Raw genomic sequence first — 15,791 nt, forward strand, 5'->3', positions numbered from 1 at the left:
TACTAATTTTCTATTCTGTGTCATAACGTTAACCCATCTGCCAAGTTTCATCGCTTTAACCCCCTTTGGCAATGAATTATCGCATTTTTTCGGTTTTTCGAAATTTTCGATATCGAAAAAGTGGGCGTGGTTATAGTCCGATATCGTTCATTTTAAATAGCGATCTGAGATGAGTGCCCAGGAATCTACATACCAAATTTCATCAAGATACCTCAAAATTTACTCAAGTTATCGTGTTAACGGACGGACGGACGGACGGACGGACGGACGGACGGACATGGCTCAATCAAATTTTTTTTCGATCCTGATTATTTTGATATATGGAAGTCTATATCTATCTCGATTCCTTTATATATGTACAACCAACCGTTATCCAATCAAACTTAATATACTCTGTGAGCTCTGCTCAACTGAGTATAAAAATATTGATATGATAGTGAACAGTGGAGCATTGCCAATAACGTTCTGCTAAAAAACTCCACTGTTACGAAGTTCTGTTGAACGCTGAAAATATTCTACACAATTTGGCTTAAAAACATTTAGCAACAAAAAAGGCAATACTTACAAACAAATTATATTTGTATATTTAAGGATCATTCTGTGCATATTTCTTCCCTTAAATAAACTTTACGGCGTTTTCACAAAGAAGTTTACTGAGAGCCATTGACGATCTTTGGTGACACGCCCTAAACTACGTAAACAGAGAAATATTGTTGGCAAAATAACCAAAACTTTCGCTAATGTCGGGCAATTGCTACCACAACTTTTTGCATGGTATGGCAGTCTCCATAATACTCCGCGTATGATATACAAATTCGAAGGAGGCTTCCTCAAATACCACCGGGAGCGGATTCGGCTTATAAGACAGCTAATCTTGCATCAAATTTTGATACTGGAATTTATGCATTTTGGAATTTAGATTATAATTTTATTCGTCTATTAAATATTGGCTTATTGGTACTATAGAGAATGTTGGCGAAAGAGTTATGCGGAAAAAAGGCCGTCTTAAATACACGACTATGCTTCAGAAAACACCGTCTCCAGCTTAATGTTAATTAAAAGAAAACTAAGAAGATAAGATGCTAAAATAGGAGAATCGCCGAAAACAGCACATTGCTTGTTTGCTAACTATTCGAGATATTCGTTTGAGATGCGCAGCAGCAAGCCCGTGTTTTCAATAATTTACCATAGAATACTATGGTGTCTTCCCGAAGTTTTATAAAACCGAAAAATAATGTCAATTTTTTTCTATAACTCCCATGCCAAGTATAATTTTTTGAAACTGCTGATAGTAGTAGAAGATAAACACTGGTACTCGACAATAATATTTACATGGTTTAGTAAAAGTATTTTTTGAAACAAATAAAAACTTATTCCAAAATACCACGACTTTCCCTACATTATGTTGAAAATTTGCTTGATCTACAAAACTGGGCATAAAAAAAACGATGTTGGTATTCCTCCTGAAAAATAAGGACAGCACAGTAAAAAATAAAAATATGTAATACCAAAAAATTTTATTCGCACAAAAAATTTTGTGGAAAACGATTTTTTAAAGAATTTAGCCTGTCAAAGCGCTTAACACTCTTTTTCAACATCATAACTATCCAATTTTTAAGAAAGACAAACAAAATAAATATCGCCTGAAATCGAAACACTCTAATGCACATGTAACCGCTGATAGCTGAGTGAGTCTTTTACTATGATTTTCAGTGTAGTTGATGCTTTGAACTTAAATTAAATAAGAAATATGTCCTTAATGAGTTTTTCTTATTGTTGTTGTTCTTGTAAATCAATGTGAATGTAAATTACTCTCAACCCATTTATATAATGATGTCTGTGAACGTGCCACCCACTCTACATTGGAAGCTACACTACTCAGTGTCATATTCAGCACTTCCATGCCGTGACCGCGTCCAAAGCGATGCACCAATGATTTAAGCTAAAAGAAATAAATCTTTTTTTAACAAACAAAAATTTAATTATTACTAATTTCTACTTTACCTCATCATAATCAAATTTCGTCGCACCATATTGTGTTATCGCCGATATCACTTTGGCAAAACTTATTGTTCCATGTCCCAAACGCGATTCCAACTCAAACCATTTGGCTTGTAGGAAACGACATGCCATCGCACCACCTGTTGGCGTTCCAGCAATGGCTTGTAATACTTGTACCACTTCAGCGGTTGGCAGCATGGTGACATGCGACAACAATCGATTTTGTAGCCAAGCGTCTTTAGTACGGCCGAGCGCACGCAATAATTGCATACGTTCGACAAAACTTTCCGATGTTCGTTGGAGTGTAATAAATCGCTCCCAACAATGTTGCCAAAAAATGTACTCACCGGAGAGTATGGAGCCGGTGTAGACTACCTAGAATTAAAACGACATAATAACATTATTGTAATTTGTAAATATGTAATTATAATATTACGTAATTATGCATGCACATTAGGGCGGTCCTTCAAAAAAAAATTTAATTAATGATTTTTTGATGTGTAAACGTCTTTGCTCACGGTATGGGGAAATCCTGAATATAAGCGTAAGGTGTAAATGCAAACGTAAGAGTTGTCTTTTTATGTGGTTTGCTATATGGGGGATATATGTAGATAGAATGTAACGCAGGTGTAGTGTGTAATATTGGTAGATGTACTGTATTGAGTTCAAGAGAATGGGTAAGCACATGCGTTATATGTGGTATTACTATGCTGTATGGAGTAATAAAGAATGAGAGCGTAAGTGCAGTCACTACACTGAAGCGTTATGTGGGAACATTGTACGTGGTAGAGTTGATATGAGCGTTATCACACCAAGTCAAGCTAAGCATGTTACCTACATGCATGCATGTGCTCGAACATATGTATACACTGCTGTTTTGTTGTTGTTAAAGCGCCATAGATATTATGGGAAATATGAGCAAATACGTGATTTTTATTACTTCTACTCAAAGTTTTTACAAAAGCACGTGGTAACGTAGTTAGGTTTACGTTGAAATTTGTTGTTGGCTATAGTATATTTGTACATGGTTTGTTGGATTTATATGAAATAATAAATGCATAAAGAAAACAAAAGGAAAAATTAAAAAAATACATTATATTAAACAAAATAACAAAAACAAAAGTAAAAAATAAATCCAAAAAAACAAATATATAAAATAAAAAAAAATATATGAGAATAAAAAACAAAATGAGCCGGCCTCGCTAATTAAATACATATAAATAAAATTAAAATAAAATTAAAACAAGTAAGGAAGGTTAAGTTCGGGTGTAACAGTACATTACATACTCAGTTGAGAGCTATGGTGACAACATAAGGTAAAATAACCATGTAGGAAAACTATCAAATGAAAGGCATTAAAGAGTATTTTATGAGGGAGTGGGCCATAGATCTAAAGGTGGACGCCATTTAGGGATATCGCCATAAAGGTGGATCAGGGTTGACTCTAGAATTTGTTTGTACGATATGGGTATCAAATGAAAGGTGTTAATGAGTATTTTAAAAGGGAGTGATCCTTAGTTCCATAGGTGGACGCCGTTTCGAGATATCGCCATAAAGGTGGACCAGGGGTGACCCTAGAATTTGTTTGTACGATATGGGTATCAAACGAAAGGTGTTAATGAGTATTTTAAAAAGGAGTGGGACTTCGTTCTATAGGTTCGAATTATCGCCATAAAGGTGGACCAGGGGTTAATAGGGGTTTAAAAGCGAGTGGTGGTAGTTTCGAGATATCGCCATAAAGGTGGACCAGGGATGACTCTAGAATGCGTTTGTACAATATGAGTATCAAACGAAAGGTGTTAATGAGTATTTTAAAAAGGAGTGGGACTTCGTTCTATAGGTTCGAATTATCGCCATAAAGGTGGACCAGGGGTGACTCGAGAATGTATTTGTACGATATGGGTATCAAATTAAAGGTATTAATGAAGGTTTTAAAAGGGAGTGGTGGTAGTTGTATATATGAATGCGTTTTCCAGATATCGACCAAAATGTGGAGCAGGGTGACCCAGAACATCATCTGTTGGATACCGTATATATGTAATACCACGAACAGTATTCCTGCCAAGATTTCAAGGGTTTTTTATTTCGACCTGCAGAACTTTTTCATTTTCTTCTACTTAATATGGTAGGTGTCACACCCATTTTACAAAGTTTTTTTCTAAAGTTATATTTTGCGTCAATAAACCAATCCAATTACCGTGTTTCATCCCTTTTTTCGTATTCGGTATTGTAGGGTATTTGTAATAACTTTAAATAATATCAACTTTTGTTATTTTAAATATTTTATGTATTTGTTCTAATTTTCAATCTTGAATTTTTTGCTTTCAAAAATTTTCATTCTTGATATTGTTCTGCTGGAAATTAAATTCATTTTTCAATAAAATATAATATTTAAAAAATATCTAAAATATTTATCCTACATCTGGCGATTCCGCCAGGAGCGTTAATTTTCTGTGATTGCAACATCAATAGAGATTTTGATGTAACATCTACAATAGTTACAACAACTACTTAACGAGCTTAATTTGTACTGGACAACAGAAATAAAGAGAAATAATAGAAACAAATAAGGACATATTTATGTGATAAATAATTAAATAGTATAGAGAACTTAGAACTACATTTAAAGGGTTTACTACATATAACAACATAATAACGAAGGTAAAATAACAACAATTTGAACAAATGTGAAACTAAAGGAGCAGCAGATATCGTGAGGAATTTATCAGTCAGTTCAAAATCAGTAAAAATATAAGAATTACAACAACAACAATCAACAATACAACAACAATAAACACAGCAGAGTCAGTTCAAAATCAGTAAAAAGTATATACAACAACAATAATCAACAATACAACAACAATAAATACAGCAAGAAAATATATTTTTAAAGAAGATCCTTATAAATAACAATTATATGATTTGGGTGAGCTGTATCGAATATTGTTACGATTTATATTTGTAAATTACTTATATAAATAATATATATATACTTTGTAATTTATCTATAATACTTCATTCATTTTTAGATTTTAAATTGTAAACTTCTTTTTCAGAGATCTTTAATTTTTGTTTATTAAAAATGTATCGTACGCCACCACGTGACAAACACACGTCTACACCAACACATCGTACAAATGACTCGCTTATTGATTTACAAGGTGATGTTTTTCAGAACGATCTTGTAAATCCATACGCCAATCAAAATATTGAAATATTTGCCACTTCAGTGAAACTTCCCCAATTTTGGACAAATTGTCCTGAAGCATGGTTCATTCATGCAGAAATGCAATTCAATAGGAAAAATATTACGCAGGAGACGACAAAATATGAATATGTCATCACTGCCCTTCCTCAGGATGTCATTATGACAATTTTGGATTTTATTCAAAATCCTCCTGATGATAATAAATTCTCAGCCTTAAAACAGATTTTAATAGAAAGGCATTCTTTAAGTGAAAGTGCCAAATTGGATAAGATTTTGACTGATTCAGAGATTGGAGATCGCAAACCCTCAGAGTTTTATCGGTCTCTGGTCTTACTTTCTGGCTCTAATTTCAGCTCTGAAGTCCTTAAAAAGATTTGGATGAGAAAACTTTCTAAAAATTTAAACGTTATTTTAACGAGTTCGAACTCTAATGATATAAATGAACTTTTAAAATTGGCTGATAATGTTTGGGAAGTTGTTAGCAAAAACGAAATAGCTTTAGTCAATAATTTGCAAAATTCTAAAAGCGAGAATGCAATAATTTCCAATTTGGTTCAAACCACTAATCTAATATGGAAAAACTTTGAAAAATTATTTTTAGAATTATCAGAAATGAAAAAAGAAATTAATCAAAGTTATTCTAGATCCCGTTCGATAAGTAGGAATCGTTTTAGAAATCAGTCTAGATATAGGTCCAATTCGCGTGAGAATCCGAACTGGCTCTGCAGATATCATTATAAATTTGGTAACAAAGCTATTAAATGTGAACAACCATGCGCCTTTTCTAAAAATAATTCAACAAACTAAAGTTTTCCGTTGTTGCAGCGACGAACGACGGAAATTTTGAGGTATCAACTCGTCGCTTATTTATATTTGATAGGGAAAACAAGTTAAATTTTCTTATTGATAGTGGGGCAGAGATTTCGGTACTTCCAGTGACTAAATTCTTGTGTAAAAATAAATTTAACGATATTATTTTGACAGCAGCTAATGGTACTAAGATTTCGACTTATGGTAAAAAAATTTTAAATATAAATTTAGGATTGAGGCGCGAATTTCCATTTACTTTTTTAATAGCTGATATATGTAAGCCAATAATCGGAGCTGATTTTTTAAGCAAATATGGCCTACTTATCGATATTAAAAATAAATGCGTTAAAGCGTACCATCAGATACCAATGGCTAAAGAAGACATATATAAAACGGCAATAACGACACCCTTTGGTATGTTTGAATTTTTACGTATGCCTTTTGGGTTAAGGAACTCAGCTCAAACATTTCAAAGGTTTATTAATGAGGTTATAAGTGGACTGGATTTTGTGTTTGCCTATATAGATGATTTGCTTATAGCGAGTGAAAACGAACAGGAACATTTAAAAGATTTGAGTATTCTTTTTGAGAAGTTGTCGGAATACGGTCTAAATATTAAACCGAGCAAATGTATTTTTGGTGTTGGCAGTATTGATTTTTTAGGGCACAATATTTCTAGTTCTGGAATTAGTCCTTCCGATGAGAAAACAGCAGCCATACGTAATTTTGAGCGTCCGAAAAATATTAAACAAGCACAAAAATTTATAGGAATGGTAAACTATTACCATAGGTATATTCAAAATCTTGCTGAGTACACGAATATAATATATGATTTAATTAATAGAACAAACAAAAAACGTGATAAAAAATTAATATGGGATGACACATCAACAAAAAGTTTTGAATGTATTAAAGAAAAATTTGCAAATAAAGTATTATTAAATCATTTTAATAAAGATGCAAAGCTTTCTTTAAATGTAGATGCATCAAATACAGCTATTGGTGGTGTAATAGAACAACATTTTAATGGCAAATCTGAGCCAATAGGATTCTATTCCAAAAAGCTTTCTCCATCAGAGATAAAGTATAGTGCATTTGATCGAGAGTTGTTAGCAATATATTTAAAGATAAAACACTTTCGATATCTTTTAGAAGGAAGACAGTTTACAGTTTTTACTGATCATAAACCTTTGGTTTTCGCCTTAAATTCAAAAACTGAACGTAGTCCTAGACAAACGCGGCATCTAGAATTCATTGCGCAATTCACTAGCGATATACAATATGTTAAAGGAAAAGATTTTGTGGTAGCTGACACATTGTCACGAGTTTTTGAGGTAGATGCTTTTCAAAATTTCGACCTAAATTTTAAAATCTTACAAAAGGAGCAACAACAAGACACTGAACTTAATGAATTAATATCTGGCCAAACTTTTCAAAATCTTAAATGAATCAAAATTCCTTTGCTAAATTTTACCATCTGGTGCGAAGTTTCAGGAGAATGTCCTAGACCATTTGTTCCAAACAGCTTGCGTAAAACAATTTTTGAATTGCTCATCCTGGTACGAAGGCTACCCGAAAACTAATAGTTAAAAGGTATTTTTGGCCAAGTATGAATAAACAAATAAATTTATGGTCCAAGGAATGTCTAAATTGTCAGAAATCAAAAGTTATTCGTCATACGAAATCACCTATTAGCAAAATTCCAGTACCAAAAGGTAGATTCGAGCATATTCTTTTGGATATTGTAGGACCTTTACCCATTTCCAGAGGACATCGTTATATTTTTACTATAGTTGACAGGTTTTCTCGTTGGCCTGAGGCATATGCACTAAGAGACATTTCTTCGGCAAATATTGCAAGAAAATTTTTCAGTGAATATATTTCGCGTTTTGGAGTTCCATGTAATATAACTACTGATCAAGGCTCTCAGTTTACATCAAATTTGTTTTCGGAATTGACAAAATTTTTTGGAAGTCACCACATAACAACGTCTCCCTACCATCCTCAAGCTAACGGAATGGTGGAACGTTTTCATAGACAGTTAAAATCTTCAATAATGGCTAGGAATGGGATTAGGGATTGGTACGAAGAATTACCAATAATACTTTTGGGTTTGCGATCAACTTTTAAAGAAGATATTTCAGCTACACCAGCTGAAATAGTTTTTGGTCAAAATTTAAGGTTACCTGGTGAACTCGTTGTCTCAACTTCTGAGAAAACAAATTCGACAGATGTTTTGAGCAGTTTACGTGAACATTTTAGAAATTTTAAATCAAATCTTGAACATCATAAAAATTCTTCTGGAATTTATGTTCCTAAAAATTTAGAAGATTGTCAATTTGTTTTCGTACGGGTTGTAAACAAACATTGTTTACAACATCCTTACGAGGGACCTTATAGAGTAATTGAAAAAGGAATTAAAAATTTTAAAATAGAAATAAATAATGAAATTAAAATTTTTCCTATTGATCGTTTGAAACCTGCTATGGTGGATTTTGCACACTTTACTAAAACAAAAACAAAAAAGAAAGTAACGTTTAATTTATATAACAATTTATCTCTGGAAGGGGGAGTAATGTAGGGTATTTGTAATAACTTTAAATAATATCAACTTTTGTTATTTTAAATATTTTATGTATTTGTTCTAATTTTCAATCTTGAATTTTTTGCTTTCAAAAATTTTCATTCTTGATATTGTTCTGCTGGAAATTAAATTAATTTTTCAATAAAATATAATATTTAAAAAATATCTAAAATATTTATCCTACAGGTATAGAATTATGGCATCTTTTAATTTTTCGTAATTTTCGATATCGAAAAAGTATGCGTGGTCATAGTCGGATTTCGGCCATTTTTTATACCAATTCAAAGTGAGTTCGGATAAGTACGTGAACTAAGTTTAGTAAAGATATATCGATTTTGTCTCAAGTTATCGTGTTAACGAACTAGCGGAAGGAGAGACGGTCGACTGTGTATAAAAACTGGGCGTGGCTTCAACCGATTTCGCCCTTATTATCGTCCTAGAATCTAAGCCCCTACCAAATTTCACAAAGATTGGTAAATTTTTGTTAGACTTATGGCATTGAAAGTATCCTAGACGAATTAAATGAAAAAGGGCGGAGCTACTTATATACTGTAAAGATATTAATTTTTTTGTTAAAATTTTACTGATTTATTTTACTTTACAAAAAAAAATTTTTTTAAGTGGGCGTGCTCGTTGTCCGATTTTGCTAGTTTTTATTAAGCATATATATAGTAATTGGAGTAACGTTCCTGCCAAATTTCATCATGATATCTTCAACGACTTCCAAATTACAGCTTGCAAAATTTTAAATTACCTTCTTTTAAAAGTAGGCGGTGCCACGCCCATTGTCCAAAATTTTACTGTTGTTGTTGTTGTTGTTGTCGTTGTAGCGATAAGGTTGCTCCCCGAAGGCTTTGGGGAGTGTTATCGATGTGATGGTCCTTTGCCGGATAAAGATCCGGTACGCTCCGGTACCACAGCACCATTAAGGTGCTAGCCCGACCATCTCGGGAACGATTTATGTGGCCACATTAAACCTTCAGGCCATTCCCCCCTCCCCACCCCCAAGTTCCATGAGGAGCTTGTGGTCGCCAGAGCCTTGTCTGTTAGTGAAACAGGATTCGGATAGGTGAGGTTGACAATTGGGTTCGGAGAAGCTATATATTGCGCTGGCAACCTGAAGGGTTGCGTTACACAACCCCTTGAATCTGGTATTTTAGTCGCCTCTTACGACAGGCATATCTACCACGGGTATATTCTGATCCCCTAACCCGCTGGGGCCCCAAAATTTTACTAATTTTCTATTCTACGTCATAAGTTCAACTCAACTACCAAGTTTCATCTCTTTATCCTTCTTTGGTAATGAATTATCGCACTTTTTCGGTTTTTCGAAATTTTCGATATCGAAAAAGTGGGCGTGGTTATAGTCCGATATCGTTCATTTTAAATAAAGATCTGAGATGAGTGCTCAGGAATCTACATACCAAATTTCATCAAGATACCTCAAAATTTACTCAAGTTATCGTGTTAACGGACGGACATGGCTCAATCAAATTTTTTTCGATACTGATGATTTTGATATATGGAAGTCTATATCTATCTCGATTCCTTTATACCTGTACAACCAACCGTTATCCAATCAAAGGTAATATACTCTGTGAGCTCTGCTCAACTGAGTATAAAAACAATTTTATTAAATAATATAACATGGAATAAAATAATAAAGGAATGAAATCAAATTTAAAATGGAATTAAAAAAAGGTAAAATAAAATAAAATATTAAGAAATAAAATAAAAAAGTTCAAACGAACTATATTAAAATAAGAAAAAATAAAATAAAATCATTAAAGTGTTTTACCACTTAAAAAAGAAAAAAGTTCGCCAAAGAATTTATACAAATAAAATTTAAATAAAATAAAATAAAATAAAACAAATAAAAATGAAATAAAGTAAATAAAAAAGGAATAAAGACATATAAAAAAATAAAATAAAAAATATAAATAGAATAAATTAAAATAAAGAATAATAAAATAACTAAGGTATAATAAAATAAAACAAATAAAGTAAAATAATAAAGGAATAAAATATAAAAAATTTAATAAAATAAAATAAAAAAATAAATAAATATGATAAAATAAAATTAAATCAAAATGAAATAAAATAAATAAAAAAGGTATAAGAAAAATTTTAAAAATTTAATAAAAAAATAAAACTAAAAAATATAAATAGAATATATTATTCTTTATTCCTTAATCACACACAACAACCTATGGTTAACGTGAAGAAAAATAAATTAACTAAGGTAAAATAAGACAAATAAAGTAAAATAAAAAAGGAAAATAATATAAAAAAATCCAATAAAATAAAATAAAACAATAAATAAAAATAATAAAATAAAATAACTAAAACAAAATAAAATAAAATAAAATCAACTTAAATGAAATTTCACGTTGTTTAAATGTTTCCCAAATTATTAAATAAATTATAAAATAAAAATTTAACTTTCGGAGAGTGTCTTTATCGCTACAACAACAACACGAGGGCAGATAGAGAGAGAAATTTCGGTAGGGGGCGGTCTGCCAGCTCGTACAAAGTAATAAAGTTGAGGACAGAACGAGACAGAGAGGAGAATAAAGCCCGCGCAGCATTAAAAACTATCCAGCGCTTGAAAGCCGCAGTCAGCTTCACGAAAACTAGACGCTGACATGGGCCGATGAGACAGTGGAAGTAGATTCGCTGATAAGAACTGACCCAGTTCGATGCTAGTGGGGCAAGCTAGCCGAGATTCCAATACATACATATAGGACCTCGTTTGGTCTAGGAACTGTGTTTATCTAAAAGTAGCAAAGAATAAAAAGGGAGGAATAGCAGTAATAAGACAAAATGATATGAAGTGGTTGATAAGCTAAAAAGGGGTAACTAAGAGATTGCTCGGGGGATTCTAAAGGGACGATCAACAAAGTATCGAGGGAGTCTCTGACCATGCCGGTAATAGGACGCAGCAATATTTACGAGTAAACGTCTGCCGAAAGATGCAGTTGTGAAAAAAGGGAGTTGCTTAGTATTATTGTAAGAGCGCTAAAGAAAAAAACAAATAGATCGCGAATATCTTCGGTTCAGCAGCATGGTAAAATGGGGTTAAGTTGCTAAGGTGAAACAATAACGTGACCTTGGAATGATTAAATAATGGGACGATTAAAGGGATTTCTTATAAGGACCTTGCTGTAACAGTCGCCGACAATCTATGAACCGCTTACGACCGATATTGTGAAAATACGTTCTAAGGTTTGCAGTGCGTGTAAGTACTACTTCGAAGAACGTCACGATGCTAAAAGTGCCAGTTGAAGCCACTGTACATAGAAAGATTGAGAACAAGTACCGGTTCTTCTTATTGCGATGGCTTGGAACTTGCGTGATTTTTTGCAGTAAATAACTATATAGACTTACCTCTCGCAGGTTAGGCGGTATCGCTGTGCCATTATAATACAAAAATTGATTTAGCATATTTTTCGCCTTTGTTATACTGTCAATATCTTCCCATAGCACTGAACTTAGAAGCACTTCTGGTCTCATTAATCTAGGAAAACAAGCAAAGAAGTAAAGTCATGGAAGTTCTTACTTCATATTTTGACTTACCTTTTAGCATCATCGCCATCATCATTCCAACCAATTTTTTCAATAACGGTAGCCAATTTCATTTTAATAAACTCCGATAACATAAGGAAACATTCTGAGTACTTTAAAATACGACGCCATTTTTCCAAATGTCTCAGCGCCACAGTCATTGGACCCCAATTGGTTTCGCTTGGCAAATATTGTATCATATTCATGGTAATCTCGCATGGCAATAAATTAGCATGGCAAAGTGTAAATGAGTCCGAGAGCAAACCAATGCGATCCTTAAAAAGTCGCACATCAAAATATTAATTCTGAACAAAGAGAGCCGACAATAAGCCTCACTCACCTCACTCGAAAATTTATCGGGCCTATTAGAAAGTTCTTCAATTAGATTAGCCCAGTTGTCATCATTGTACAAAACACGATAATAGCCAGTTTGTAAGGCATTCACTTTGATCCATTTAACATTCTCCGGTACATTGAAGGTTACTAAAAATAAGCAGAGTTTTAGCATAATAGTCGCATCGGGTCTCGAAAATCTGTATTGTTAGCATGGCCTTTTGTCAATTACACTTACCATCAATATTTTGCAGCCAGAGCGTCTCACTGACGTTATTTATATCAGTTATATAAGTTATTGGGAATATCCATTTCATTTGTGTGGGTTGCTTCGTTTTATTTGTTGTCTTTGGCGCTACTGTGGTCGGCGCTTCTGTCACATTTACCACTGTTTTGTTGTAGTTGTTGCCATCGTAGGTTTCATCGTGTATGGCAAGAAAATCAGCTGGTTTGAATGGTCTTTGTGTTATGGATACGCTATTGCCTAGTTTGGTAACTGTTAGTAACGGGAAGCCCGGTTGATGTGTCCAAAGGGTCATCATGTCCTATTCAAGTAAAATAACGTTTAAAGAAAGCATGTAATTAAGGGATATATTTTGATATTTAAATATCTTAGCCAATTTATATAAAATGTTTGTGCCCATGCCATCTTTACTGGAAGATCGAGTTCACATTTGATATAACACCGAATCTACTAGATTCTCAAGTTATATAAATATTGTGGCGAATATTAGCAGTTTTGTACATCACTACGCTGCTACTAAATAAATGCACAACAACAATAAAGCAGGCAGCCATACTTATGTACATGAACACATGAAATCAAGTAGCCACACATACACATAATCAGCAGCTTGAAGCAAAGAGATTACTTCACATACACATCACGTTATCATCGGCTAAGAGCAGAAGTTGTTACTCACACATTCACACGCATATAGCTAAATAACCAAGTATGAGATACAAATGTGCCAGAAGGCATGTTCGTGAAAAGTCTAGACCTTAGGAGAAATATGCAAACGAGGCAACAGAGAGTATAAAAGTAGCGCAAGCTGAGGAATAATGATCAGTTTTGATTTTATCACCCTTTTAGTGAAGCACGCGAGTAATTAATTTGTGTACTATTCACAAAGTAGTCTAAATAAAGCACATTTGGCTATACTAAATATTTGAGTTATTTATTCGTCAGTTCAGCGACATCTGTGACAGATATCATCCTCAAGTGAAATTTTCAGAGGGTAGGGAATAATAGCGAAATGCTTTCTGCAGGAAGATCTTTTAATGTAAACAATGGCATTTGGTCTATAGGAAAAGTAGGCTGGGTACGCGGATTTTTACAGAAGTATTTTTTTCTACTGTGGGTGAAGCGGAGGTTGGCAAAGACAACAGGCTACCCTTTAGGGATGTCTTTCATAGCTTGTCAACACATCGTCGTATAAAATAGCAGTTACAGTGTGCAATTAGTTTTACTTTAAGGCGCATAGAATTCGTACTCAGCTGTCTGGGAGGCGGCTGTGTCTTATAATAAGTCTGATGTCCCACTCGCGAGATACACTGAACGGCTGTGTATATCCGTTGGTGTGGAGAGAAGAGCGTCGCAAATGCGCAGCTCGGAGCTACTTTCAATGTTTTCCAGCGTTTCAGGCGCGTAGATTTTGAAAATAAGGGTCACCAAACCATATAAGAAGAATAGACTTTAAAGACCTAGTGTAGTTCATTAAAAGAAAACCTTCACGCTCTGTTACTGTCTTTCGCAGTAATTTTCAGCCAAATATAGGTAGTTAAGCTTCTTCCATATAAATCTCGAGACTGGGGTTTCTAGTCTTTTAGGAAAGTTATTGGCAAGAGTCCCACCCGTGTGTAAAAATTTAAATCGAGTGACCTATGAATTACACCAAGGAAGCAAGTTTTGATTTATCTGCTTTTAGTATAGGAACTTGTGAAAGAAGTGTCTGATATAATTTTCTAGAAGCCCTTCAAAAAAGGGTTTGCCAACCCACGGCTCTCAGAGTACACCGCAAAGTGTCTGTCCAGTTTCTGTCCGATCTTTGTATTCATAAAGTTATGTTTGAGCACGCTCCCCAAGTGGGAGTCGCTCAATCCCATTACAGAAGTCAAGGTCCGCTGTCTCTTTGCAGTTTTTTTGTTTTTGTTGATGTTTATGACCGTCCCGTTTAACCTTATTACAGAATCAGCATATTAGACCAGACTCGAAAGACAGTTTCCATATGTTTAAATAAAAACAAAGACAGATTAGAACGCCAATGGCATGTCACTGATGGTTTTGATGCAGAGAATACATCTGAGTTTTTGTGGGGCCTGCTTGTTATCTCAACAGAGTTAGACCATACAAATAGTGGGGTTACAAGGATCTGATTGCAGGAGATTGTGATATGCCAAATGCGGGAAGCTCGTCAGCAAAGACCGACCCAGCTCATAAGAAGTAAGTTATAGCAAAAGCAAGGAGGTTTATAAGAATTATCTTTTATAAAGCGAGTAGCATTTTCCGGCTGCCCATCCCAACGCTTTTCATTGGAAATAAGAAAAGTATTCGGAGCGCAAAAAATATCGACATCCCGATAAATCATAAGACCAAACTTTGAGTTCATAAGCCAATAAGCTAACTATACGCTTCCCCGTGAGATTTGCAGCTCTTAGAAAAGGGATCAGCTCTAAATGATTAATCTAAATAATTAAACATAAAATTACTGTTGCTTAATAAAGCTTAATATGAGAAAAATGTTCTTCCGAAGGGGATGACCTCGCAAACCTTCCGATCCAGTTTTTGAGCCCGCGGAACACTATTGGAGACCTCTAGCTCGAAACTTGCCTTTTCCCTTAAGAAAGCTATTAGTACAACTACTTCAAACTCGCCAAAGCTCCGTAACCATGGTAACTCGTAAGTGAAATGACTTTCCATATACGTTGCCAGCTTCTGGAGGCTATTGCGTGTTTACATGACGTGCTTTAGTAAAAATTACACAGGCCGTCAGCATCTCAGACCCAGAAATCGGACTATAAATTTTCGAAGGATTTTGATACAATGAATAGAAATCTGGTCTCAAAATTGCTCTATCAGCTCTGGTTTTCGAGATATCCTAACCTAAAAGTGCAAAAAACACCGTTTTCGCCCTTTTTTGAAGTTATGTAGCCTTGCAGATGTTTCCTTTCACCAAAATTAAAGGATAGCATCTTTAAATACAAGTCTTCTTCTTTCAAATTTGAGTTTGCTCAGATATCATTTTTTTCGCTGAGATATCGCATTTTGAAATTTTAATATTTCTAAATTTT

The 15,791-nt window shown here is 33.9% G+C and overlaps 1 protein-coding gene across 4 annotated transcripts in view; it reads right to left on the bottom strand.

The window, feature by feature from the left end:
* Positions 1-421: 421 nt before the first annotated feature.
* The window catches only part of LOC137237846 (endoplasmic reticulum aminopeptidase 2), a 167,990-nt gene continuing 152,620 nt past the window's right edge, over positions 422-15,791 (bottom strand). For all 4 annotated transcript variants that reach the window (XM_067762119.1, XM_067762122.1, XM_067762120.1 and 1 more), the window contains 6 exons: positions 12,739-13,045; positions 12,508-12,650; positions 12,180-12,442; positions 11,991-12,120; positions 2,005-2,376; positions 422-1,942 (listed from right to left, as the gene is read on the bottom strand). In XM_067762119.1, coding sequence (XP_067618220.1) covers positions 1,793-1,942; positions 2,005-2,376; positions 11,991-12,120; positions 12,180-12,442; positions 12,508-12,650; positions 12,739-13,045 — 1,365 coding nt within the window. In that variant the 3' untranslated portion in view covers positions 422-1,792. The remainder of the gene's footprint in view (positions 1,943-2,004; positions 2,377-11,990; positions 12,121-12,179; positions 12,443-12,507; positions 12,651-12,738; positions 13,046-15,791) is intronic.

The sequence above is a fragment of the Eurosta solidaginis genome, chromosome 1, assembly GCF_040869045.1.
Source record: "Eurosta solidaginis isolate ZX-2024a chromosome 1, ASM4086904v1, whole genome shotgun sequence".
Lineage (NCBI taxonomy): Eukaryota > Metazoa > Arthropoda > Insecta > Diptera > Tephritidae > Eurosta > Eurosta solidaginis.